The sequence below is a fragment of the Vigna unguiculata genome, chromosome 6, assembly GCF_004118075.2.
Source record: "Vigna unguiculata cultivar IT97K-499-35 chromosome 6, ASM411807v1, whole genome shotgun sequence".
Lineage (NCBI taxonomy): Eukaryota > Viridiplantae > Streptophyta > Magnoliopsida > Fabales > Fabaceae > Vigna > Vigna unguiculata.
In genome coordinates this window covers 32,587,783-32,614,139 of record NC_040284.1, presented here as the reverse complement: position 1 = coordinate 32,614,139, position 26,357 = coordinate 32,587,783, and the positions used below count along the sequence as shown (strand labels likewise).

At 32.2% G+C, this 26,357-nt stretch overlaps 4 protein-coding genes across 5 annotated transcripts; 3 read left to right on the top strand and 1 right to left on the bottom strand.

The window, feature by feature from the left end:
• Positions 1-1,863: 1,863 nt before the first annotated feature.
• On the top strand, positions 1,864-4,469 carry LOC114186539 (peptide methionine sulfoxide reductase B5-like). The gene is made up of 3 exons (XM_028074474.1): positions 1,864-2,245; positions 3,488-3,644; positions 4,027-4,469. Exons 1-3 carry the CDS (start codon positions 1,962-1,964, stop codon positions 4,180-4,182), a joined length of 597 nt encoding a protein of 198 aa, XP_027930275.1. The 5' UTR covers positions 1,864-1,961; the 3' UTR covers positions 4,183-4,469.
• A 2,800-nt stretch (positions 4,470-7,269) lies between these two features.
• LOC114187761 (probable sphingolipid transporter spinster homolog 2) lies at positions 7,270-15,341 on the top strand. The gene is made up of 16 exons (XM_028076117.1): positions 7,270-7,598; positions 7,858-7,989; positions 8,402-8,503; positions 8,925-9,029; positions 9,139-9,214; positions 9,914-9,988; positions 10,412-10,514; positions 10,590-10,652; positions 11,550-11,631; positions 11,781-11,878; positions 12,063-12,139; positions 12,245-12,358; positions 13,369-13,488; positions 13,972-14,100; positions 14,545-14,623; positions 15,054-15,341. The coding sequence occupies exons 1-16, from the start codon at positions 7,543-7,545 to the stop codon at positions 15,194-15,196; spliced, it is 1,554 nt and encodes a 517-aa protein (XP_027931918.1). The 5' UTR covers positions 7,270-7,542; the 3' UTR covers positions 15,197-15,341.
• Positions 15,342-15,570: 229 nt separating this feature from the next.
• Positions 15,571-18,808, bottom strand: LOC114187762 (soluble inorganic pyrophosphatase 6, chloroplastic). The gene is made up of 6 exons (XM_028076118.1): positions 18,486-18,808; positions 17,639-17,799; positions 17,197-17,297; positions 16,920-17,101; positions 16,368-16,466; positions 15,571-15,988 (listed from the first exon to the last, which is right to left on the bottom strand). The coding sequence occupies exons 1-6, from the start codon at positions 18,714-18,716 to the stop codon at positions 15,896-15,898; spliced, it is 867 nt and encodes a 288-aa protein (XP_027931919.1). The 5' UTR covers positions 18,717-18,808; the 3' UTR covers positions 15,571-15,895.
• A 4,450-nt stretch (positions 18,809-23,258) lies between these two features.
• On the top strand, positions 23,259-26,013 carry LOC114186947 (transcription factor bHLH25-like). Of its 2 annotated transcripts, none has more exons than XM_028075031.1 (5): positions 23,259-23,458; positions 23,679-23,757; positions 23,909-24,457; positions 25,092-25,463; positions 25,546-26,013. In XM_028075031.1, the coding sequence occupies exons 2-5, from the start codon at positions 23,707-23,709 to the stop codon at positions 25,612-25,614; spliced, it is 1,041 nt and encodes a 346-aa protein (XP_027930832.1). In that variant the 5' UTR covers positions 23,259-23,458; positions 23,679-23,706; the 3' UTR covers positions 25,615-26,013. The 2 variants fall into 2 exon arrangements, with proteins under 2 accessions (XP_027930832.1, XP_027930831.1); XM_028075030.1 differs by having other exon boundaries at positions 23,327-23,582.
• Positions 26,014-26,357: the final 344 nt, after the last annotated feature.

Here is a 26,357-nt window from a genome sequence, read left to right as displayed (position 1 = left end):
ACTTAGCATGCGAAATGAATGGGTGGTTTGAAATCTAAGGAACATGGTATTGACATGAGAGGAGATTCTGGACTCATGGAATGACGATGATTAGTGGTATGGACTCAAATGTGATGCGTATGAGGAGTAAATCTCATGGATGGTTATGGAACTGAAAAACGTAATTTAATATTCCCTAAATTACTGATTTATGAACGTTGGTCCGTGTCAGCGTATAATTCCTTGGGGTCTCTAGGTGGGACCTCCGGGGTTGCGCTTCAGTGGTCGGGACGTAATTCCATGGCCCCTGTTAGTGGGTGTTCATGGTGGTGCCCCATCTGTATAACTAGGTAAGGATTCAAGGTAAGGTTGCATCCTGACGCTCCGAGGAGTCAGTTAGTCTCACTTAGAGCGGACTGACTCTTGTGGTGGGAGTAGCAGGAGGCCTGAAACTCATTAAGGGCTAACCTTGTGGTGGGAGAGATTTGATTTATAGTAACACTGGTAATACATGGCTCAGGATCGAGCAGCTCAGGTTCGAGCAGGGGTACCCACACAAGTGCAAGCATCCGCTGAATCCGACCAAGTTATACGTATCCGGATGAGTCGAGTCGAGTCGTAGTGTAATGGATGAAGAGTCATAACATGTTTGGTTGCTATGTGGATATGAAATGATGAAAGTATGTTTGACTGCATGATGCATGTTGTTAGCTCTAGCTTACCCGTTTTGTTGTATGTTTGTGATGTATGTGGCTATTCTTATTGCGATGATCATCAACTTGGGTTGATGGGAGCAGATGGGCGAGTTCCTCGTGGTCAGCAAGGGAGCGGTGATCCAGTAGCTTAGCCATCTGGGCTGGAGTCTGTCCTCGTGTTATTTAGGGCCACGGCCCATGTATTTCTTTCCGTATTGCTACGCTTCATTCTACGATGTGTTTGTATTCCGCTTTCCTTTATCGGCATCGTGGTGTGCCTAGTTTTGTAGGGGTGATATTAAGGACCCCAGAACCGCGTTGTTATGCTTTTATCATCGTGACGTTTCCTTTAATTTAGATTATTAATTAAATGGGACGTTACATTTAACGTTATAAAAAGATACTAATTCTATTTTTCACTAAAAGTTGAAGCATCAATAACGTATTTAACCATTTTAAAATTTAAAAAATTTCATAATATTTTTAAACTCTTAAGACGGAGGAATTTAGTTAAATGTTTTATGCTGCAGGTTGTACAATTGTCCCTTAGCAGGTGGACTAAGGAGTTTGGATTCTACTGATCTTTTTATGTTCTTATGTTGTGTCTTCAAATTAAATTGATGGTCATTAATTTTTTAATTTTAAAATATATTAAAATTATTCTTAAAATACCAAAATAATATGGTTTTAATGTTCAACAAAGAATAACACGAAAAAAATTCAGTAAAAAAAGTGGACTCTGGGGTAAGTCACAATGTAAGAGTAAGATTTATAATAAGATAATGGTCGAAGGAGAGATGATTGCATATGATATCAATTAGATTAAATGGGTCAGGTCATAATTGAATTGTAACACTTAAATTATTATATTCTTAAACAAAAAGAGTTACACTATAACTAATGATTATAACTTTTAACCTAATAATAAATAGTCAATCCAACATTTTATTAAGAGAAAAATAAATAAGATAAAATAAAATAAAGATAAGATAATCAATAGAAAATATAACAAAAGTATTGATTCGTGAAAAATAGAGAATCTTGCTCGAGATACATTTGTTATACTATATAGGGGAGGAAAGACATTGACAAGAATAAAGTAAGTTTAAAACAAGCGTGTTCCACGAGTTTAGGAGGCAGATTTTCTAAACAGAATTTACTAGAAATTTTGAGAGTGAAAAAATCCAATTGAAAATTATGCAGCCACCGAGCACACAGGAAAAAAAGGCGAATAAATAGGGATAATGTAGAAGTTGAAGGTGACCCAGTGAACACAACAGCATAGCCATGACCTTCACCATTCTGAGAACCTCTTCAACTCCAATCTGTTCCAAACCTATTTTCTCAAATTTTCTCCTTTCTTCTCCTCCCACCACATCTTTCTCCTACCCAAACCCCATTCCTTCTCCCACACTTTCAATTTTCGCCTCACCCTCTCTCCAACCCAAACGTCGTTTTCGAGGTGGGATTGTCGCCATGGCCGCACCTGGTTCACTCCAAAAATCCGAGGAAGAGTGGCAGGCAATTCTTTCCCCTGATCAGTTTCGCATTCTCAGGCAAAAGGGCACCGAGTAAGAACCATTATGTCTTCTCTTTTTTACCGATTAAGCTTCTCGAACGTTGAAATCGAGTCAAACAATTAATGGGTATGTCAAGTTTCTCCGAATCTTGACTTTCTTTCCCGGGATTTCCCTCTATTCCAAAATTCAAGAATGAAATGAAGTCATGAAAATACATTTTTTTTTTTTATTAAAAGCTGTTTGGATAAACTTCTCTCTAAACATGGATAGGACAAGAAAAAAGAAAGTAAAATAAATTGAGTTTTTGGCATTATACCGAATCAACTTTACCTGACTTGTGTGAAGATGTTTTCTTTTAGCTCCACCAAAGATTGAAGTGTGTAAGTTGATTTTACCTTTATGCTGAAGTTAAATGCATTTTACTTCTTTACTCCTTTTTTCTTTCTCTTATAAGGGCTCACATAAAAGTTTATCCAAGTAAGTCTAAATTGGGAAGGTTTGATTTCACAAATTCACTTACTCCTGGATCATGTAAGGTATATGCCGAGTTATTGCGCATGCTAAAGGTTAATCCTTTGAAAGTGTGATCAAGATTTTAAGTTGCAGTCGAGATGTTTGTTATTATGGAAGATTGTGAACAAATATGGCTTCTGTTGTGGTTGCGGACAGTTGTTTAAATTTGTAATCTTAGTGCTTAGTTTTTATGATCACAGTAATAAGAGGGATTGTTAGTAATAGGTTGTCCTAGCTCATTGAAGTACATCTTGAAAGAGACAGTTGAGTGGAGAGAGATTGATATTACATTAACTGATTTCATGATACAATATTTGATCTTCTTATACTTGTAAATCTGTCAAAACTCTAGTTAACAAACTTAACTAACAGTAAATGTCTTTTAACTATCACTGGCGACCGTAACTTATAGTATTACAGCTGGGTCGAGGGCTACAATGTAATCTCCTCTTAGATACGTTCATTAGTATGTTGTCTATATGCTTGTGGTCCTGGCTGTGATAACACCCTCACAAGAAATGCTGTGACTAATTTCCCATATGTGAGTCTGGCACTTTGAATGAATGCTTAGAGATGCACAGAGAAAAAAACGAGGGGAGAGAATAATGCTTGGAATGGACAAATCTGAGTAATTTTGAGTCTGCACCGAATTTTTGGTGGTTCTTGATTTTCTTAGCAACAAAGTCCATGGCAACAGAGTTAGTTTGAAGATGGTAACTAGTTTCATTCAAGATTGGAAATTATGTTTCTGTTGTAAGAAAATGTTTTGATCTGATGCAGGTTCCCTGGAACTGGAGAGTATGACAAGTTCTATGGTGAGGGAGTTTACAACTGTGCTGGTTGTGGGACTCCTCTCTACAAGTCCATCACAAAATTCAATTCTGGTTGTGGCTGGCCAGCCTTCTATGAGGGTCTTCCCGGGGCCATAAATCGCAATGTAAGTTAGTATAGTTGTATTATCATAACAGCCTTTTTCAACAAGTGCCTAATTAAGAACACCTATTAAGAAATGTAGAAAATGAAAAGTAGGATTTAAATACAAGGCAAAACATACACAAAATTTGAGTTTCATTCTGGCAATATATGCTTACTTTTAATACAAATTATTATGTGTAGTATTACAGACATAAAACTTCAACTCTAATTGGACAATAGTACTATTAGTACCTACGGAACTACATCAATGTTTTTGTGCTTTAATGTTGGAAAAGCTTTACTCTATATTTAAAACTAATTTTGTATTGAATTGTTAACAAGTATCTTAAACTGTATGAAGGAATGTATACAAAATTGTTAACATTGTGACGTATCATCAACAGGCGGACCCTGATGGGATGAGGACAGAAATAACCTGTGCTGCTTGTGGGGGACATCTAGGTCACGTTTTTAAAGGTGAAGGATTTCCAACACCCACTGACGAACGCCATTGTGTCAATAGCATTTCGTTGAAATTTGTACCAGCCAGTTCTCGGTAAAATTGAGTGTGCGGTTTGGACATGACTGCTTTAGTATTTAATATCTATCAGTAAAATAATATGTGGTGTGCTTATGTTGCGAGTGAAGTTCATAAAAGTGATGACAAAATAACAATGTCACATAATTAAATAGTGATTTGATGATTTGAACCTTTATTCTTTATTCCTCTGCTGTGCAACATTCTAACGTGTCCATTTGTGTTTGGGTGACAATTAATGTTATTTGATATGTGGGAAAGATTTTTAGGCTGTTCTAAAGTATGCAAATAATGAAGTGTATTTCTATATTTTGGAATTGTTACCCTTTGGTGATACTCCATGCCTTAAGGATCTTACTTTTATGTTAAAGAGCCTAACTGACATTTTTTCAGTAAGCAGCGGATTATAATTTCTCGTTTGGGTGAATTATAATATCTAAAATATGTTCAAATATTAAGTGTGTAAAGTCTGACAATTTTGTAAGCTCAGATTTGGCTAATTTTATAATGTTTGTAGGTCATATGAAATCATCTGATTTAACATTCGTTATAATGTGGATCAGAAGTTGTGCATTGTGGTTGTTCAAAATGGGGCTTATATGTATGCGTGTGTGTGTGTGTGTATATATATATATATATATATATATATATATATATATATATATATATATATATATATATATATGAGATCATACAGAAAATTGTACAAGTTTAACCGCTAGTGTTAAGTTGACGCTGTAAATATGTAATTGCATTAAACATTTAGAGGACATTCGTTATATGTTGGGAGTTTACCTGATTTTAACGTAACTGTCATTAGTGAATGATACATGTCTGCACAAGAATTATGTAATATTAAGTGTATCGTGATTCGTGAGATGAATTAAAGTTGCAAATTTTTCATTTCAATTTACTTTATTCTTCGTTTAATTGTCTTTCCCTTTCTATGATTTGTTCCATTGGGGGCAAGGAAAGCAGCCATCAAGTATTCCAAACCAATATCTCTAATTAATATAAATGCATTTAAATTTTATGTCGGAAGTCCACATTAATTAAATATAAGACAAATTTAGATGTAGATGCAAAACTTATTATGATAAGCTGGTTTGTGAAACTTAATTAGGCTTAAATCCCATTGTTTAACATATTAGTATATATACGTGGTTGCAAACCTCATTCTTCAAACTACTAGTTTTTATCAGAAATTGATAAATGAAAATAAAAAAAATATTTAAATTGTATTATAATTAAAATCAAGTGTTTCTTTTAAATCAAACTAAATAAAAAAATAGTTTATATTTTATTTAAATCGAGCAATGTTTACTTTGGTAGACAAAAGTCATTAGTTTGGATGTTTACACATATATTAATGAACAAGTTAATCTTTTTTAAGCTATATTATAGTTATCTCACTTAAAAATAAAGTATAATGTACTTGCTGTAACTATTAATTTATAAGTAAAGACTAGTTTCTCTTTTTCTTGAGTGTATCAATTTAAGAATCTTCATTCCGATATATTTTTTCTATAATGTTTCTCAAGTGTTTTAATTTAAAAACTTTTTAATATATTCTAGAAAATATATATATTTTAGGTCATTAAGATTCATTACATGGAGGGGTACAATAAGAAAATTTGAAGATGCGTGGCCGATCAACTTGAAGTCAGTTTGAATGTCGATAACAAAATTTGAAACCTCAATTTGGCCACAAATAAATTTGGGTGAGATTAATTATTTTGGATTTTATACTTTATAACATCTTAGCAGACGTTACAATCTTTTTTCTTTTAACCTATATTTTGGTTAGCACAATTTACAATTTATTTCTCATGATTTTTTAGTTTGTGGCGTATTAAACAAGGTAAGTATTGTTCTATCCAATAAATAATATTGTTTTAATTTATACAAAAAATCATGAGAAGTAATTATTTTAACTACAAATCTTTTTAAAATAAAAGTATTGAAATCTAAATAATAAAATACAGTGAAAGTTAATAAATGATTAAGGAAATCAAATACATTAATAAACTAAGAGTGTCTTTATTAAGTCAAATAAGTTACTTACTAGCTTATAAGTTAATTTTAGTAATACATAATTGTTTAATAAGAATCTCAAAATAGTTTATTTTAAGAGTTTTTATAAGTTTTCATAATTTATTTCATTACTATTTATTATATTTTAATATTTTTTTATTGTCTATAGTTTTGTTTTACTTATTAATAATTGTTTTAAGTTTATAGACATAACATAATATGAAATATCTCAATATTTATTAAATTTAATTTTTATATTGTTATATTTTAAATTAAAAAATATTTAATTTTATAATTTGAATTTAGAAATGTTTTTATTAAATATTAAAAGAAGAATTCAGTGTAACATTAATTTAAATTAAGAAATTAAAGAAATAAATTTGATCAATATTTATTAGATCAAATCTCATCTAAACAAGATAAATTATTGAAATACAAAAAATGTAGAATTTTTAAAAGTAGTTAAAAGTGTTAAAAAATTTAACTATTATTAAAAATTTAAAATTATAATTACGCAATAATATATTTTTTATTTGGAAACACAAATTTCATCGATGTAATAGAAGTTATATAATGATATTTTTTTATGTCATTTTATAGTTACTAATTATTATATTGGTTATATTTGATCAAAACTTTTTAATTCAATAAACAAGCTTTTCAGTTCAAAAAAGAACTAATCATCAACTGTACAATAATTTATCAGTTAGAAGCCGATTTCTCACTTATTTTTAGTGAATAAATCTAAAGATATTGAAAGAATTCATTTTTACTAATTACTTTAAGTAGTCTCTACAAGATTGAATGTTAAGAGTATTTAGTTTAATTGAAAAAAATATGGAAATTGTATAGAATAGATTTGTTATCCAAAAATTCATATAATAAATTAGTTAAGAGTTTAATATATGAATTGCTGTATTTTTTTTTTCTGGCTTCTCTCAATTTTGAGTGTTCATTTTAGCTAAAATAAACACAAGGAAAAGAAAAAGGTAGAAGAAGATAATGGATGTGACCAGGAATCAAAATTACAACTAAGGCATAAATAATCCAGAGTAGCATAATTATTTCCGAAGAAAGTCAAAGTAAAAGGTTTAGACGAGGCAATAATCCCCGGATTCTTTTGTGAAAAACTAAAAGAAAGGAAGAATGAGAATCAATTCACTGTTTTGAAAAATGTAGGAGAGAAAAAACTGACATAGCTTAAGAAGAAGGAAAGGTAAAGAACCTCTGAAGTTCAGACAGGTTAACTACCATTCAACTATATTAAATTTTAGTTCAAGTGTTGTGTCTCAAAGTACTACAACAAGATGACCACTCTCAAGTGAAACCAAAGCCTTCACCTGAGCCTATGGAGCCTCGAATCTCCTCCATGATTCCCACAAGTTCATGGTTTACACCCAAAAGGTAAATGTAATTCTCCTTTTCTGTTTCCTTTCCCCCACTAGGATCCGTGCTAGTAAAGGTCAGAAAACTTCAGTCTTTCTCAGTTTTGGTTATGTGGGTATGGGAAGAAAAGTTGTAAGCAATTCTGGGTCTTTTTGATTTTTCATCTTTTCTTTGGTGGTGGTGGTGGAGACCAAATTTTCGTTCTTATGAAATGTTTTGTGTTCTTTGACTATGTTTTGTATTTTGATTACTTTATCTCTTTTATCTTGTTTTGTAGGCTACTTGCAATATTTTGTGTGATTAACTTGTTAAACTACGTGGATCGAGGTGCCATAGCAAGCAATGGTGTTAACGGAAGTAGGGGAACGTGCACTGAGGGTAGTAGTTGCTCTTCTGGTTCTGGAATACAGTAAGATATACTCAAGAAGATCATTTCTCTCGCTGCTTGGCATTTAACTTTTATTACACTTTCAAATTCTTGGGTTTATTCCAATTTTTAGAACGGGGTTTGTTGATGTTTCCCCTTTCAAAGTCAGAGATTCTCATAGAGTAGAGTAGAAATGATAAATGAAAAGGGGAGGGAGAAGAGAAACCAAAAATGGGGTTGTGAAGGAGGAGGTTTGGGAGATTATTATTAATTCAATGAATCATAAAAACGAACCATCAAATTATTCTTGATATATGAAACTCCAAAGATATAAGCTGATTCAAAACGAAGACAAGATTTTGCCATATATACTAAAAGACAGTTCTCACATAATATGACAAGATTTTGCCAAATATAGTAGTTTTTGTCTATATATTTTTCTTCTTTTGTGCAGAGGGGATTTTAACTTGAACAATTTTGAAGATGGAGTTTTATCTTCTGCTTTTATGGTTGGACTTCTTGTGGCTTCTCCAATATTTGCTTCTCTAGCAAAGAGGTAAAAATGGTTATCTTGCAATTAGTTGAATACTCTAACTGCTGTACTTTATTAACCTTAAATATTCAACCCATTAATGCTTCTGAAGAAGAATTGTAAATGACAAATTCTGAATGTTGAACCAGCTTTTGAACCACATAGATGTGCTGCATTGAATTTCAAATTGTCTTTCTTTATGTACAATTTAATATGTAGCCAGGACAATCATCATGGTTATGACTTTCAAATTTTAAAATCAATGAGATCGTGCATCTAGAACAATTTAATAAGTAAAGTTCTTTTGTTTTTACAAACATTACTGTTCCAAAACAAGAATTTCTAGCCTATCATTGCCTTGTACATGTACTGCATGGTTGTTGTGATTTATAATAACTTTTATTAGATTAAATATTAATCCTAACACAACTATTATATTTTGCAGTGTAAATCCATTTAGACTTATAGGAATTGGATTATCAGTTTGGACACTTGCAACCCTATGTTGTGGTTTTTCTTTTAATTTCTGGTCCATTTCACTCTGCCGCATGTAAGTAGTCTAATTCCTTTATTTTTGAAGTTATGCAATTTTGGTTGTGTAGTTAAACAGTGACATAATTTCTTATATTTTTCTCTTATGCTTTCAATATTCTTTATAGGCTAGTTGGCGTTGGTGAGGCTTCATTTATAAGCCTTGCAGCACCTTTTATTGATGACAATGCCCCTGTTACTCAGGTTTCTTTCTTTCCCCTGGAATTCAGATTTGAAGAATGTCTACTCTGTCACTCTGTTATGCTCAATATAAAGCTTTCAAATGTCTCCTTTTATTAGACTGTAAAGCAATGGATTTGTGGAAGTTTGGGTGGGTTGAAGATCAATCTGCAAGTATGATTTGATCTTAACATACAGTATCTACTGGTCTGGGGGATCATAAACAATTACCCTGTGTAGTAGATTGTTGTTTGCTTCATCCAGTGATGATTTGGATTAGATTCTTGAAGTTAAAATTCAGAAACTATTTCTTTTAATTTATTAAGCTGTCAGTGGGTTGGCTGCTGACCTTTTAGAGCAAAACCATAATTTTCTAAATACCTTTATATTACTAACGTCAAGAACCTAATTAAGCCTGGTGAGAGACTACATAAATGAAAGTAAGACTGCTCCAATGTTGTTGAGAACCTTAAAATTAGTACTGTATACTAATCAGACTTTAACACTTTTACTGATACTTAGTGCTATTAATCATTCATAAAGAATATTAGCTCTAATCAGTGCAGTCACATGATCTGCCTAAACTGTGCTATGTTTTCTTAAAGATGTAGTATTAGAAAACTGAATCCTTCTTGGTGGTTGGAATGTCATTTTTCATTATGATTGATTGATTTTTTATTTCCTTGTTGAAGAACCTTTTCTCATATTGGGTTTATGTATCAGAAAACAGCATGGCTTGCAATATTTTATATGTGTATACCATCAGGATATGCACTTGGCTATGTCTACGGTGGTCTGGTATGTCGATGTCCGATTTTTGTACCACTATTAAATACTAATTTTAACACGTGTGTTTAGTGGAAATGTACAGTTTCATTATTCCAATTTTTATTTGTAGACTTATTTCCCTGGAATTTGAATATAGGATGGCAGCACAGTTTTCTTTCTAAATCTTAAAAACGCGAAACTTAACAAAGTTGAGTTTAAAACTGTAAGTAGGTTGAAAACATATTTTTGCTACGAGTAGGAACTGCATTATAATTAATTTGGAATAGTAAATTTCTTCCTTCCCTTTCATTTATTTACATTAGAAGCAAAACATTGGCCTTTTAATCAAAGAGAACATAAGATTGCAAGTGAGGGAATCCCCCTTTAGATACTCAGAACTACAGAAACAACCAGAGTGTTTTACTTCTGATTTCATCATGTGTTTATTAACAGGTTGGAAGTCATTTTGGCTGGCGTTATGCATTCTGGGTAGAGTCTTTTCTGATGGTTCCATTTGCTATTTCTGGATTCTTTATGAAGCCTTTACAATTGAGAGGTTCACTTTTGTTTTGCATAGATTCCTTGTGAACCCCTACTACTATGTTTCATCTCTAAACTACTTCTGGATCAGGTTTTGTTCCTGCTGGTTCAGAACAGGGACCGACACCCGAAGGAATTGAGGATGTAGTTCAAGGTATCTAAGAATTATGCACTACTAAACACACTCTTTTTCAAAGTATCTAATAAAACCCAAAATATAAATCTGTCTCAGGCCCAAATAGATAGGAAATTTGGTAAATATTATACTAAGAAGAAAGCGAAATATTGTAAAGGAAGTTGAGGAGAGGCACAGCTTATCTTTAATAAATAACAATACATGCATAACTCTATAATGGAGATTTCTCCATTTGACATATATAAATAGCATTTTTATTTTATTTTTAATAATACTTTTAAGCTACAATGCAAAATTTACAAGAGCATTAATATAAGATAAAACATAGTAGAACAACTAGAAGAGAACAAAAACGAAACTATCTAGAGGGAAGAGACTCCATGCAGATTAAGGAGAGGAATCTTTATGCTTCTGCTAAATATTTCTCTATATCACATGTTATTGTCTCTTCCTATATCTGAGTAAATAAAAAATCCAATTTATATTGTAAAAAACCTTGGTTATGTAACACATTTTCAGATTAATGTTCTGTGTAAAACTAGGCTTGTTTCTTTTCCAGCTTTCTTTCAGTTTTTCCTGTTATTTAAATCAACTGGGAGATTAGAAGTTTTACTTTTTAAGAAAGATATTTAACGGATATGAACAAAATCTACAATTTTTTTATAATGCTTAAAAGCGTCCATGTTTGCATTGTCTATTCCATCACCACCCTTCAAATCCTATTTTGTGGGAAGTAATATTCTTTTCGTTTTGGTTCAAATAGGAGGTAGAGCTGGTAGCTAATATTCACATCGCCTCTAATATATTGCAATGCACTGAAAATTTAGCTTTCCGAATTGTTGGCTGGTTAGTGGTTTCTAATTAACAATGTCTCTTTATTTTAGCCTTAATAAAATTCACTTGTTTGATTCAAAGTTATGGAGGCTTCCCATGGTAAAGATGAGACACTGTCCTTAAAAGCAGAGCATAGAGATAAAAGCTCAGACCATCATTCCAAGTAAGCACTTACTCTGATTCAGAGAACACTTACCTTCTGAAATAGTTGTTTTTTTCTCATTATTGATTTATTGTATCTTTTACTGTTTGGCATCTATCATTTAGTGTCTGAAAATATTGAACATTCTATCTGATTGATTCTCCCCTTAGGTCAAAATCTGCAACCCTAATTAATGAGAAGTTTTCAAGATTTTTGAAAGACATGAAAGCACTTTTGCTTGATAAGGTCTATGTTATCAATGTTATGGGTAATTCTTCTCCCACCAACTACTCTATTCATTTACTGTGTTTCGTAATATTTACCATATTTTGTTGGGAGATTCAACTCAAAGACTGCAATGTGGATAGCTTGCATCCTTGTGAACTTTCATATATTAATATCCTATAATTTTATTTTTAGCAGTCATATTGTTTTACTTTGGGTATTTTCAGGTTACATAGCGTACAACTTTGTCATAGGTGCTTACTCGTATTGGGGGCCCAAAGCTGGCTATAATATATATCACATGGTGAGAATTTGCTTCATCCAATCACGCCTTATAGACAGAAAATACACTTTCCATGTATGACATAGTGTGTATTACTGTAATATTAAAGTTGGATTGCTTTGGTAGGCTGATGCAGATTTGATATTTGGAGGAGTTACAATTGTATGTGGAATAGTCGGCACTTTAGCTGGAGGCTTTGTTCTGGATTATATGAATAACACCTTATCAAATGCATTTAAAGTTGGTATTTATATTCATTATTTCTTTCCTGCAAACTATTTTACTTCAGTGTTCCTTATAATAATACGTAATCTTATACATGTTATTATATAAAAGTCATTAAGACCAGATTATGGTAATAGACTATGAGTGCATGTTCCAGTTGGGACAGGCCAATTATGTTTAGGGTCATGGTTTCTTGTGCCATATGGTCTTTGATAACTTACATGGACCCAATTAACACCGTATTTGTGTGAATTTGATGACCTATAAACCATCCCCAATGAATGGCCTCATTTTTTAGTATGATGAATCACTTTATGCCGATCTATTGTCAATAAACTTTCCTGCATTTGGATTATGTATCCTCACTAACTAGATGCTACCTTAATTGGAGGCTACCATTTGAAATATTAAGACTTTAATGTCAAGGATGTTTTGTTTAAATTGCTTCACCTAAGGTACTTGGGTATTGACCAGCCTCTTACGTGAGGCCTGTGTAACAACAAGTTTTGAGCATCATGGTTGCAGTTTTTGTGATTCTTAAATTGTACATGACAGGGTTGGAAAAAGTGTTGTATAATACTAATACTCTGGATTGGCCCTATTATGCTGAACAGATTAAAAGTGTAGCCAACTAGCCATAAATTGATTGAATTGCTCCATATACAATGTGATTTTTATCACTCTAACCATTGAATAATAACTAATATCACCTAGATTGCTTGTGACTAATTTATTCAAAATTTTCCAAATTGAATAACAATAAAAAGATAATCAGATGGTTCATATTTTTATATATTTTAAAAGTAAACATTTTGCTAATCTTGAGGTACATGAATTGGGTATCAGAAGATTAATAAATTTTTGTTAACGTGGTCTATATTAAAGGAACTTTAATCTAATGGTAGGTTTTAGGATAAAGTTTTGAAATAAAAAAGTATTGAATAATGTAAGAGTGAATGTAACCTACACTAATGTAATTCGATTTCTCCTTGTTCTCTTGTACTAAACACGCAATCCTTTTGCAGCTTCTCTCAACGACTACATTTATTGGTGCAGCATTTTGTTTTGGTGCTTTCTTATTCAGAAGCATGTATGGCTTCCTTGCTCTATTCTCTATTGGTGAACTTCTTATTTTTGCCACTCAGGTATTTCCGTTCTATGCAAGGAATCTCTCTTTATATTGAAACAGTATCGTTTTTACATGCTTATCAATTACTATCTATGAATATTTTAGGAAATGACTTTTTTGTTACATTGATGTTGCCAAATTAAATTCTTGATGGATAGTTATGTGTTTTTAAGTAAAATTACTTATACATTTGGGAAAATACATGCATACTTGCTCTCAAGAACAAGGAGGCATCCTGCTGTTTGTTGTCATTTGAATTTTATCTTAATTTTAACCTGAAATTTGAAAGAAAATATTTTAATCGTAGTATGGTACTAACAAGTAACTACTGTGTTTGTACAGCATGCCTAGCTTAGAAAATTCTTGACTTCTGCTATATGAGTTAGAATGAAATGTGATCACTATAACTAATACATTATTGTTCCTTAGAGACCATTTTGGAACCAGATCAAATGTTGGAAGTTTAGCGCTAAATGTTTGCTTGCAATTTTCTTTTCAGGGTCCTGTGAATTACGTATGTCTACGTTGTGTTAAACCAAGTTTGAGGCCTCTATCTATGGCTATGTCTACTGTTGCAATTCATATCTTTGGAGATGTACCTTCCTCACCTCTTGTTGGAGTTCTGCAGGTTATTCTTTTGCAAACGGTTACTTGTAGTGCCATTGCTAACACTTTTAAGTTCTTAGTGTTTTGGTGGAAATTGGGACTTTTACACACATGCTGTCTTAGTTTGTGAGAAAAAAATGTCAAACAAGTACATAATGCGAAATCGGGTGCATAAAATTTGTTTGTTATAAAAAGAAAATAGTCAGCTTTTAAGCCAAATGCTTGCTTATGATAAGAAATTATGCTTTTGCATGTAAACTGAAGAAGTCAAAACTATTTATTTTAAGCCCAACATGGCTTAAAATTCATCCCCAAAGTTCCACTGTTCTCATTCAAATTACGCCGTAAATGTTGTGTCCATTACTTACCAAAGGGAGGGACGGACAGAGACATTTACAGGTCACAGAATGTATTGTGATGTGATATATAAGATTCAAATGGTTGTTCATACATAATGATAATGCAGGATAGCATTAACAACTGGAGAACGACAGCATTGATTCTAACATCAATATTGTTTCTAGCAGCTGGAATATGGTTCATTGGTAAGTCACCACGGAAATTTCTTATTGATTTACAACATTAGAGTCCTTGTTTGTAATTTTCTTTTACACATACTTGTCAGAGCAAGAATGATTTTGGTATATTAAGATATCAAAATCAGTGTACGTCAGTTTATTTTAAAGTTATAACATAGAGATAACACTAAAAACTCAATAAAGAGTTCAAATTCCACTACTAATTCACCCTTAAAATCATGTCCAACCCAACTCAGATTAAAATGAAAGCATATTACAATCTTTAAATTATACCTGTTATGGATGTTACTAGGTCAGATAAAAAGTAACTTGTCTATTATCTTAAAAGTCAAGATGAACTATTGAAATTTTGTAATCGTTATCAGTTCTTAAAAGGTCTAATTCTCAAAACTTCTAAAGGTTTTTGAATGTGCTGTATTCATGGATATTATGTCAGGGATATTTTTGCATAGTGTGGATAGATCTGATGAAGACAGTGGACATCAAGTATCAAATGTTGAAAGGTTAAGCACCATGCCGTTGCTTCAAGAGAAAACTGGAGCAACATCAGCGTCTCCTTCTCTGTCCCAAGATCATTGATTTTTTTTTTTTTTATGCCTGTCCAAGAACAATGGTAGCCGCTATGATGTAAATAGCAATATCTTTTAGTACACTTATGAAGTATGTATTTGATCTTGGTTGATGAAAATTATTTACAAATAATATAGATCAGTTTTATGCTCCATCATCATGTGCATAACGTCCCTAGAATTTTTTTTAATAAAATTGCTAGCCGTTATCTTTGTAGGCTCTTAGCCAAAGCATAATAAACTAATGGTTGTCATTTTAAAAATAAACCAAACGTTTGTTTGTTGAACTCAGTAGCTCCTGGAAGTAGGAATGACCACTGAACTGAAAGATTCATCCAGGTACGAAATTGAATGTGATTCATAAGAAATTACCATTTACTTAGATCAGGTACAATACAACCATCCATTATTTATATCTGGTTTAAGTTTATCATACATTCTTCTACTTTATCCCCCAAAACCAAAGTCTATCAGTCTATTTGCACTCAAATTCGAGAATCAGATGGAGTTGCCTCCTTATAAAGAAATATGGAAAAGAGAGACAATAAAACGTAGAATACACAAGAAAGTTGGATTTATTGAACTAACGCCTGACCAAATGAACATAGTCGAAGATGTAACCCGTAAGCTAAACATAAGAAATTGCTACTTCATATAGAATTGTACAAAATGCAAGCAATGGCATGAACAACAGACCCTCCCCAAATCTCTACGCAAGGGACAACTCTCCTGCAGGAATTGATCTCTTAATAAGTTTATTCCAGGATTCGTTGGTCTCTGTGATAACCTTAAGCGCGTATGCCTGTCACAAATATAAGTTTAGAGCGGTAAGAATCAGTAGACACAAATTGAGACCGTGACCAGCACACACTCACATAAACACCAATAATGATAACACACTGCCGAAGATTAATTCCTTTGCTTCAAGAATCTATTTTGGTACTTGAATACAGAAGAATACATTAATTATAACACTTCTTTAGTAAAACACCCTCTTATACAGTTTATCAAGGTAACCAAGTTCTTCCAGAAAAAGTGCAACCAAAGACACTGTATCAGTAAACATAAGAACAGCTAACATACCATTTTAACTAAAAGGTAAAATGCTAACTCCTTCATGAAGTACAGAGTAGGGAATTCCTTGTAATACTTTATTCAAGAGATTCATACAGCAAAAATACCTTATTAGCTGCCTGGTTACCGAGCCCAAATTTATTAGCTGGCTTTCCATCAGGTATCTTGTAGTCTCTGAACCAGTTCCTAATTGCAGTTAGAGTTCCCTGAAGACAACCAAAGATTATATAACAAAGAAAGTTGTTATCCATGACACCAACTGAGCATCTCGCACAAAATTAGCATCCTAATGAAAGCAGCTTCAACATAGATGATTGATTACTCAAGAGAAACGCATTATATCTACTGCTCCTAATCAGATCAAGGGGGAGTGCTCAGAAGAACTTTTACAAAAGTTATTTGAACTTATCTTCTCATATATAATCACTTAAGCTGAAAATTCCTAATATCTACTGTACAACCAATGCTATTTATGTTTGACTCAGAAGTCTTTTTAGTCAATATGCAGTAATAGTAAATAAGCTGACTGCCGTAACTAGGTAGTTTGGATCAAACAGTTAAAAAATCGCCTAGCTGCTCAATATAATCATAAACTATAAAATGAACAAGAACAGATTTATGAAATAAATTATCAGACAGTTAGGTGATAGAGATATTACAGGAAAATGCTTCTCAACGTCATTAACATCATTCACCAATGATGCCTTTGGATCATCTAATGAGATTGCAACTATTTTCCAATCAAGTTCTCCTTCATCAATCATGGCTAATGCACCCAAGGGTTTGACCTTGAGAACCTCACCTATTTTCCCCTGTCTTTCACCAATCTCAACAACATCAACTGCAGAATTACAATGATTTCAGACATATTGTGTTGTATTCGTAATATAACATTATGGCAGAGAGGGAAGTCTACAATAGTTATTAATGGAATACCTGGATCGTTATCTCCCAGTGCTCCTTCAACTTCAGAGTTTGCAAAAGATGGATCTTCCCATGTTTGTGGAAGTAAGCCATAGTTCCAATGTATATTGTAGCTGGAGAACATGAATAAGATGTGTTTCAGAATAGGCTAAATATGGAACCAAAACAATCTAGCTAGATCAACTATTAAAGATAAAAAAATTAACATGAAGATGGCATCTAAGAAGGAAGGGTAACTATCAAAGGTCAGCAATGGGTATTGAACCCTACATGTAGTAGATTTAAGGTAGTAAATAGACAACAGTGAAAAAGAAATACCACACCACATTTATGTCGACAATAAAGCAATAAAACAATGTAGAGAATGGATTTACGTTAAAAATGAACTGCCAAAGACAAATAATGTAATTTAGAATAAGAAAGGAACAGTATGAGCTCAGAAATTGTATCTCACGGGTAATATCGGAGCTTTCCCTTTTTTGTATCTTGTTTAATGGGAGTGAAAGCCTCGTCAGTTGCAACCTCCATCTTTGCACTGGATTCTTTAGGAATCTCAACAATGAAGTTGAAGATATCGTCACCCGATCGCAATGGAATATCATGCCAAGGAGAAATCTGAATATTTTGCAAATTACATTTTAGGTACAAGTAACAGGTAGCCCAGATAGCAGAAAACTCATTCATTGAACGTTACTTCCATTTCCTAGTTGAAAAGCGCAATATCTCATTGTATGGTGATTCTTATTACATAGCTATATGTAATTAGCTTCCATCATATTAAGCAAATATAAATCCTGATGAGTCCCCAGAACAGAAAACATTGCAATTAGGCTCCTGCTCTACATTCCTTTCATAAGAGCAGAGGAAATGTAGTAACAATAAGTAAACATATACACATGCGTGAAACAGAATATCTCAATTAGCTAGTGAAGTATAAGAATATTCAAAACTATTCAACATCAGCCAAAACAAACACCATCCTCAACAACTTACCAAGCTATTGATCCTTAACAGAAAACATAAATATTAAACCAGACAGTACCCTATTTACCTCTAACACTTCCATCACACAAATAACAAACAAACACACAGAAACTGAAAATTATTGCATTTCAATTTCACGTTTCCATCAATCAAATACAGACCACTCACCATCATCAACAACAACAACGACAAAAACAGGAAAAAAATTTTAACACCCAACATCTCATTATTCAAGTGGAAAGCAAAACCCACAAAAGAAATCAATTCCCATTCAATAACAAAATATAAAAACCAAACTGACCCAATAAAAAAGGTACCTTCTTGCCAGATTGGTCGACAAAGAAAACTCTATAGTCGAGGGTTTCGGGCTGGCCTTCTTCCTTGACGACAACCTGGGGATTGTAGATGGCCCTGCAGGTGTAAGACCTCCTAGTCCGACCAAATTTGAGGTTGTTGAGGGAAAGAGCAGTGCCACCCACAAAGGGTTTCTTTCTAAGGAGAGTGCATGTGGAGTTGCTCGCTATGGTTATTGCTCTAGTAGCCGCCATGGATGATGCTCTTCCTTCTTCACACACTCTAAAGGCACAAACTTTGTTTGCTGATAGGCCTCTTGCCCTTTGTGGCACTGTCTCTGTAGTGTTGAGTGTGTTGGGTTTTTATTATTATTTTTTTTTTCTGGTTCAAATTTGGCTATTAGGTGTCCATTTACCATTTGCTCAATACCACCATTGCCTTCCAGCGCACGTGAGCGGAACATAACAATATGGTTATGAATGATCCTTCTTTTTTATGACTCTTCTTTTTTATTGCGGATAATCTGAATGATCCTCTAATCGCTCTATAAATTCGACTCTTAACAAGTAATTATTAAGTAACAAATTTTATATACCCTTAAAAAGTATTATTCAGGAAAATTCTTCTTCACTGAGGTAAAATTGGTCCCAGACTCAAGTCGTAAATTCATAATCAAATTTTAATATACAGATATACTCTTAAATAAATAAATAAATAAATCATGTATGATATTGTTTTGAGAAAGAAAAAAAAAACTAATCACAGCATTGTGTCAAATTTTACTGCTAGATCGTTAAGTTTTGGTTTTTAATTATCTATAACAATATATAAAGGAGATTCTCCTTTTTATGTCCACATTTCAAAATATCAATTTTATCCTTTAAATATAATAATTTATTAAATTTTTAAAAATTAACTGTTACTTTTACAAGTTTTTTATAAAATTTTCTGATATATTTCATTTTATTTTTAATAAATATAAGTTTAGTTTATATATTAACTTAATAACATTACAATATTATTCCCTACTAATATAATATTACGTATATTTAAAAAATACATACTCGCAATATTAATAATAACAAAGATGTGTGTGATGTGTTTGAGAATGATTGTTATTTTTTCATTTTACTTATCGTTTATAATACTTAAAGGATTAAACATGATTTCAATCTTTTTAAATTAAAATATCTTTTTTCAAATTTAAAATTAATATATTTAATTCTTGTAAATTGAAGAAAAAAAAATGTCTTAATCTCTTTCTCCGATTGTTTGAAATTTTTATAAGAAAACCTCACCATCTTGCACCAATGGCACTAACAAGTAGGTGAAAGAATAACTCCTTCGCGAGTTTATAGGAAGGTTTGGAAAAGTTGTTCTCAACATTTGTAACTTCAACCTAGAAGTAGCCTTGTACTACATTTCTAAACAGCTTCTGCAAAAAATTGGCAATAAATTTGGACGAAAAACTAAAAAAAGGGTAGAAAAATCTATGTAACACCCTTGAGTGTGTTAGGTTACTCCTCAAAAGTCAACTTTAACAAATAATCACACCACTATAAATTTAGAATAACAAAATACATTTTTTTTCTTTGATGATCATACATGTGACAATCTTAAAATTACATGGAGATAAAAAAAAAAGCAAGTAAGAACTTCAATATCAAATAAATAAATAAATAAAATTATTTTTGTTTCGGTACAACCAATAAGTCTCACATCGTTTAGGAATCGAGAGTGAAGTGAAATACTCATACCTCATTCCACCATCCCTTTTGAGGCGTCTTTTAAGGACAAAATCGTGATGGAGCTCAAACGTTTCAAAACGGACAATACCTCGAAAATGTGGTGGTTGTTCTTAATAATAGCGATCGAACGAACTTGAAATAATGATATTTTGACCCATTTTTTTTGATTCATTTTGAACCCATCATTCCAATCACCCTTCAATAATCTTTTTTTTTTTATGATATGATATAATAATTTAAAAATGATTGAAATGATGAATTAAAAGTGAATAAAAAAATATATGTCAAAATATCATTATTCTAAAATTCTCTTGATTTTTGAATCCTCAAGCTATCTTCAACTTTTGTAATTGTATTACACAAATACTGATGAGCCTTGCACTTAACCTTGCAAATATACTGATCACTCCTTTAAAATTTTCATACAATAATTTTGTATTTATTTATACTATATAATACATTTTATCATCGAACAATTTTGACTAGAACTTGGTATGGTTTGATTTCTTATATATATGAAATTGTTTTCTTATCTCTATAAAATTAAATATTTTACTTTTTATTTTTTATAAAAAGTCAGTCACCCTCTCTAGGATAGTCTTTTTAGCACAATTTATTATTGTTTAAGAAATACGAAGAATAACAAAAGAGAAAGAATGAGTCAAACCTAATAAGTGAAACTAAAAAAGTTATTTCAGAAAAATCTCAACTAACTTTAATAATTCAAAAGTATTGTTAATTTTGTTACCTTCTTATGTTACGTAAAATTCGTTTTTTCTATTGTGATGATTCACTTATTTGCCTCCAAACTGAGACGTTAGTATTGGTTCAACTTGGTAGCCCAAGTTGGAACAAAATTGGGTTTTGAAAATGATAAACTAAAAAGAACCGAGTCCAATCGATTTGATTCGACAACTTGCATGAACTAAGTAATGAATTAAATTTTTCCTTTAAGTATTTAAGTCAATTATATATTTAAGACTCAAACTCACGACCAATGCTAAAAAGGCAATTAAAAAAACAACAGCCCATTAAGTCGGACCAAAACTAGGTTTTGAGAATGACGACCTAACAAAGATTTACTGAACTTGAATTGATGGGGTTAACGTAATTTAATAATATGTCTAATTGATTGTTATTATTATTATTAACAAATATGATAAAAAATTATTTTTGTTTGAGTAAGTTTACTAAAATATAACTTTAAAATAATTAAACTTTTATGAAAATTGATTTTTAATTTCCTTTGGATGCAAGAAAAAAGACCAGTTTTTACATCAGTGAACAAAGTACATAAAAACAGAAAAGGAAAAAAAATCTAAAACTTAATCATAACCTAAAAAATGTATACGCATAAAAAAAAATACAACTTTTAGTAATAGTTCTAAACAAAACTTATTTTCCAATTCTTTTAACTAAAAAACAGTTAAATCCTAAAATTCATGTGCAAAGACGTCTAATTGTATAACATTTAATCTTGAATCTGAACTCAATTCATGATTAAATTTAGAGATGTGAAAATGGGTTCAAATTTGTGAGCTAACCTGAGTCATTATGAGGTTAGATTGTGTTGGGTTGAAATTCTTTTACAAATTTTAATAGGGTTGATTTTTGACTCGGCTTACCTAAAACTCGGTTCACCTGGGTTGAACTCGTGGTGAATCGGATTGACTCACCAACCCTCAAATAAAATGTCACACAAGTATTTTTTTTTGTTAAGTTAGATTTTACATTTGGATCAGATTATATTGTTTTTTTTAGTCAACACATAAATAATTTGTATTTTTGTGATTTTTTTTTTATATTTAGATTGTATTAGAATTTATTTAGATTTTAATTAGAATTAGAATTTAGTTTTACTAAAAAAAATAATAATAATTTTTTTAATTAAGCGAGTCCTTGAGTCAACCTGTTTAACTCACTAATCCGTGGTGGGTAGGACCAGATTCAAATTTTTTTTGCTTGTAATAAGTGAGTTGGATTAGATTGACTCACTAAGTGATCAATCCGTAGTGATACCGGATTACCCATTTTGACAACTCTAATTAAAGTTACTATATTAATAAAATTAGTCTGCACATGTAATAAATTTCCTTATTTTAGACTTGGAATGCCCTTTTAATGATCACTTTGAAATTAACAAGCTATCATCTTCAATTTACTTTTGGTTTTTAAGAGGTGGGAACCGCCAAAATGAAAAAGTGAGAGTAACAAATCCACGTTTATGATGCAAGATTTCTATAAAAGTACTGTGTCCCAAATAGTTCAACTTTCAACACACGCACACACCATTTATTTCTAAGCCAGCATATCCAAAACTGGACTCAACCATTAATTTCCAACATGAATCAGCATTTGCTAGCCACTCTGGCTCCGAGTTTCTAGGATTGGCGTCAACTAAGTTGGAGAATTATTTGAAAATCTCGCCACCATTATTATTTTATACCCTTTGATCATAACACCACCACTATTTTTTTCTCTAATTATTGCCTAACTTGTATTCACACTCCTTAGCAAACGACAAAACTATCATCTCTGCAATTTTGAATATCCCTTTAATTATTGTGTGGACTCTTTAATAAGCCGGTTCTGAGGCCCACACTATCACTGAACCATCAATTTCCTCTTCCACACATGCCCTTTCGCAATTGGCTTCAATTTTCTTTAGTCAATGGAAACTTTGTTGTGTTTCAACAAAAAAAGAAAACTTGGAACTGTTGTTTATGACCAACCTTTTCATTCATATTTGGAAAATGACAACTTACCAACTGGTAATTGATTGCAAGAATGACTTACCATATACCACACATGATTGCACTATTTTGTTAATCAATTTCCAAGATCTTGCTTGTTTATTACTATGATTTTCCAATGATATTTGACCCAGAGAATGAATAATTGATGTGGAGGGATCTAAGAACGTAAAAAAGGCACAAAAGGGTAAAAGTGAGTTAGGCAAATAGGTTTTGTGAGGGACCACATGACGAGGAAGCATCCTTGGATTTGCGAAGCTATCATCAAAAAATTTCAATGTCTAGTTGGTGAAGAACAATGCCAAAGTCCACAAAATAACAATCGGTGGAGGTATTTATTTGTCAGCATGAAGGAGGCTCTAAAATATAAAATAGGATGAGTGTTGTCTATTATCCTTAGTTGACAATACCCTTCTGTGCTTCTGTATAATCCCATTCACATCAACAACCTGTGACCATCACAGTGCAACTGTGTTATATTGGAACACTGTGAAGGTAGAGTATGCAAAAGGAATTATAAGTAACCAATATTTTTAAGATCTTTTGTAGTATATATATGCATGAACATGAAAGCAAGTTCCCAAGAATTATTCTCACTTCATGGGATGTTATAGTCTGAGTATGTGGCTTTATTTCTTCCATGAGTTTTTGCTAGTGGCCATTAAGCAACCATTTAGGTACCAAACTGATGAACTTCTTCTTACTTCTGTTCCAGGATATTTTCTTCAGCCGTTTTTCATTGCATGAGGAGTTTTCATATGGAGATTTCATCAATCAGAGGGTTACCTGAACTGGTAAGATGCATATAATTATTATTCTTAGTTGGAACTACAAGGTAAATAAACATATGGAAGTTGATGGTGAATCATTTGTTACATTCTTATATTTGGAATCATTTAATTCACGGTTATTCTTTCTTCCTAATGATGTTTTCTGAATTTTCAGGGGATAATAGAGGATCCTAACTTTCTTCATCAGTGGCAGTTAAACCCAACTGATACAAGTTGTTTAACAGGAGCTGCTTTTGGTGAGAGTTTGCAGAAGGTCTCATTTTCTGGTAACTCAAACTTCAACCCCAAAGCATCGATGGAAACATCACCAAATGGAAACGAAAGACCCACAAAACAGCTCAGAAACAACAACTGGATTAGCAAGAAAAGTCAGCATCAGACACCAGAGACGCAATATGCTTCATGCTCAAATCTTCTTTCATTTGTTAATTCGAATTTCTCAAATGAATTGGGCCTAGGGAAGCCTAAGGTGGAAATGGTGTGTCCTGAAATTGATAACAGTGCTCTTGCTGAGATGTTGGTCTCTCAAGGAACCTTGGGAAATCAGAACTATCACTTCAAGGCTAACCATGAGGCCATAAAGATTGAAACACGTCCCAAACTTTCTCAGCCTCAGGACCACATAATAGCTGAAAGGAAGCGGAGAGAGAAGCTCAGCCAGCGGTTCATTGCTCTATCTGCTCTCGTTCCTGGCCTGAAGAAGGTGCTGAATAATGTTGTTAATGCTTTTTCATTTTGTCAACATGATTTTGAGGTTAATGCTTATGTCTTTTATAAAGGAAATGTGTTTGAACATTTTGAAGTTTTTGTTCATAATTCAAATATGAACCTAAATCTCATATTGGATAGATGAGAAAGTTAAGTATGAAGAAAACTCGTAAATCCATTATGCGAAGATTTTAGATCGAAACTGATATCATTCTTTTACCTTAATTTAGTCTAGGTTTCAGTGCTGTGTTTTCACAGTCGATAAAAACACATCATCCTTTTTAAGATTTTAGGTTAAAAAGTAATGTATTCTTGAAAAAGATCTTTTGCTTTTGTCTAAGCATGTTTTCACCTAGTCTTGTAAGAAACAATTGAAGATTTTATATCTTCCTTTGCTATTTCATGAACTCGGTTAGGATATATGAAATCTTTTGAATGGAAGACAGAAAGAAAGCTCTTAGAATTGAATATGTAACATTATATGCTAGTGAACAGTAATAGTTTTTGTGCTGTCATAGTTGTTACTGTTTTATTTTTTTTCATCCATTTTCTTAGATTATGATTCCTTTAACCCGAAATAATGTTTAAAGTCTTCTTTTTTCTGTCTTTTTTCAATTCCCTACTAACAGATGGACAAAGCTTCTGTTCTTGGAGAAGCAATCAAGTACTTGAAGCAATTGCAAGAGAAAGTGGGTACTCTTGAGGAGGAACAAAACAGAAAGAGAACTGTGGAATCTGTCGTAACTGTGAAGAAATCTCAGCTATCCGATGATGCTGAAGACTCTTCTAGTTCAGATACCGGTGGTACATTGGACGAGGCACTACCTGAAATCGAAGCAAGATTTTGCGAAAGAAATGTTCTCATAAGAATACACTGTGAGAAGAATAAAGGAATCATAGAGAAAACGATCAGCGAAATTGAGAAACTCCATTTAAAAGTTACCAATAGCAGTGCGTTGTCATTTGGGAGTTTCATTCTTGATATAACCATTATTGCTCAGGTAATTTCTGCACATTTTCCATTCAAATAATCAATAAGTGTTCATTTCTTTCAGTAAGGAAACCCGTTTCTGAAAATTGCAGATGGATATGGAATTCTGCATGACAGTGAAGGATCTCGTGAGAAGTTTACGCTCAGCTTTTTCATATTAGTATGAACAAGTTTCATATTATCAAGTTTATGATGTTCTTCAATAATAACTCTGTTTTCAAGGCCTGCAATGTCTCTGCCACCTTTACCATTGCTCTGAGGTTCATTTTGCAGGAGGGTTTTTCCATGGTTAACTTGTTGGCAGTGTTATTATCACCCTCTTGTTTCATGAGTGAATGTAGAGCTTCTTATGCATTTTTTTGCAGGAAGTTGAGAAGATCAACTGCACCTGTTTTCCATCTATTTCTTACATGGCTTTGTTGAGTCACTTGTTGTTATGTTTGTTTTCCAAGTGTTATGGGTTACTTTCCTTTATTGAAATAAATAGGTTTTGGTTACATCGTTAGTGATGGAATAATGGTATTTTTACCTCTTACATGTTGCAAAATTTTAACATGATATTCTACAAGGTGTGGTTTAGTTTAGATATCAACGTATAAATCTTACAAAAAATATAGAAATGATTCAAAGAAAAATAGATATTGAGTTTTAAATGTCATTGTCTTTTATCACACCAAAACTATATTATGTCTTCCTAATCCATTTTTCATTTCGGTAGTTGAAAGTCCTTGCTATTTAAAATGATTTTCCTCCGATCCCACCATCTTTCAGAAAAATATATCATAAATAAATTTAAACGAGTTCGAAATTTTTTCTCTTCAATGTTTAATATTATTTTGGGTTTTTTCTGACAGATTTGATTTCCTTAAATCCTTGAAAAAATGAAGTTTTCTAAATTTGATGG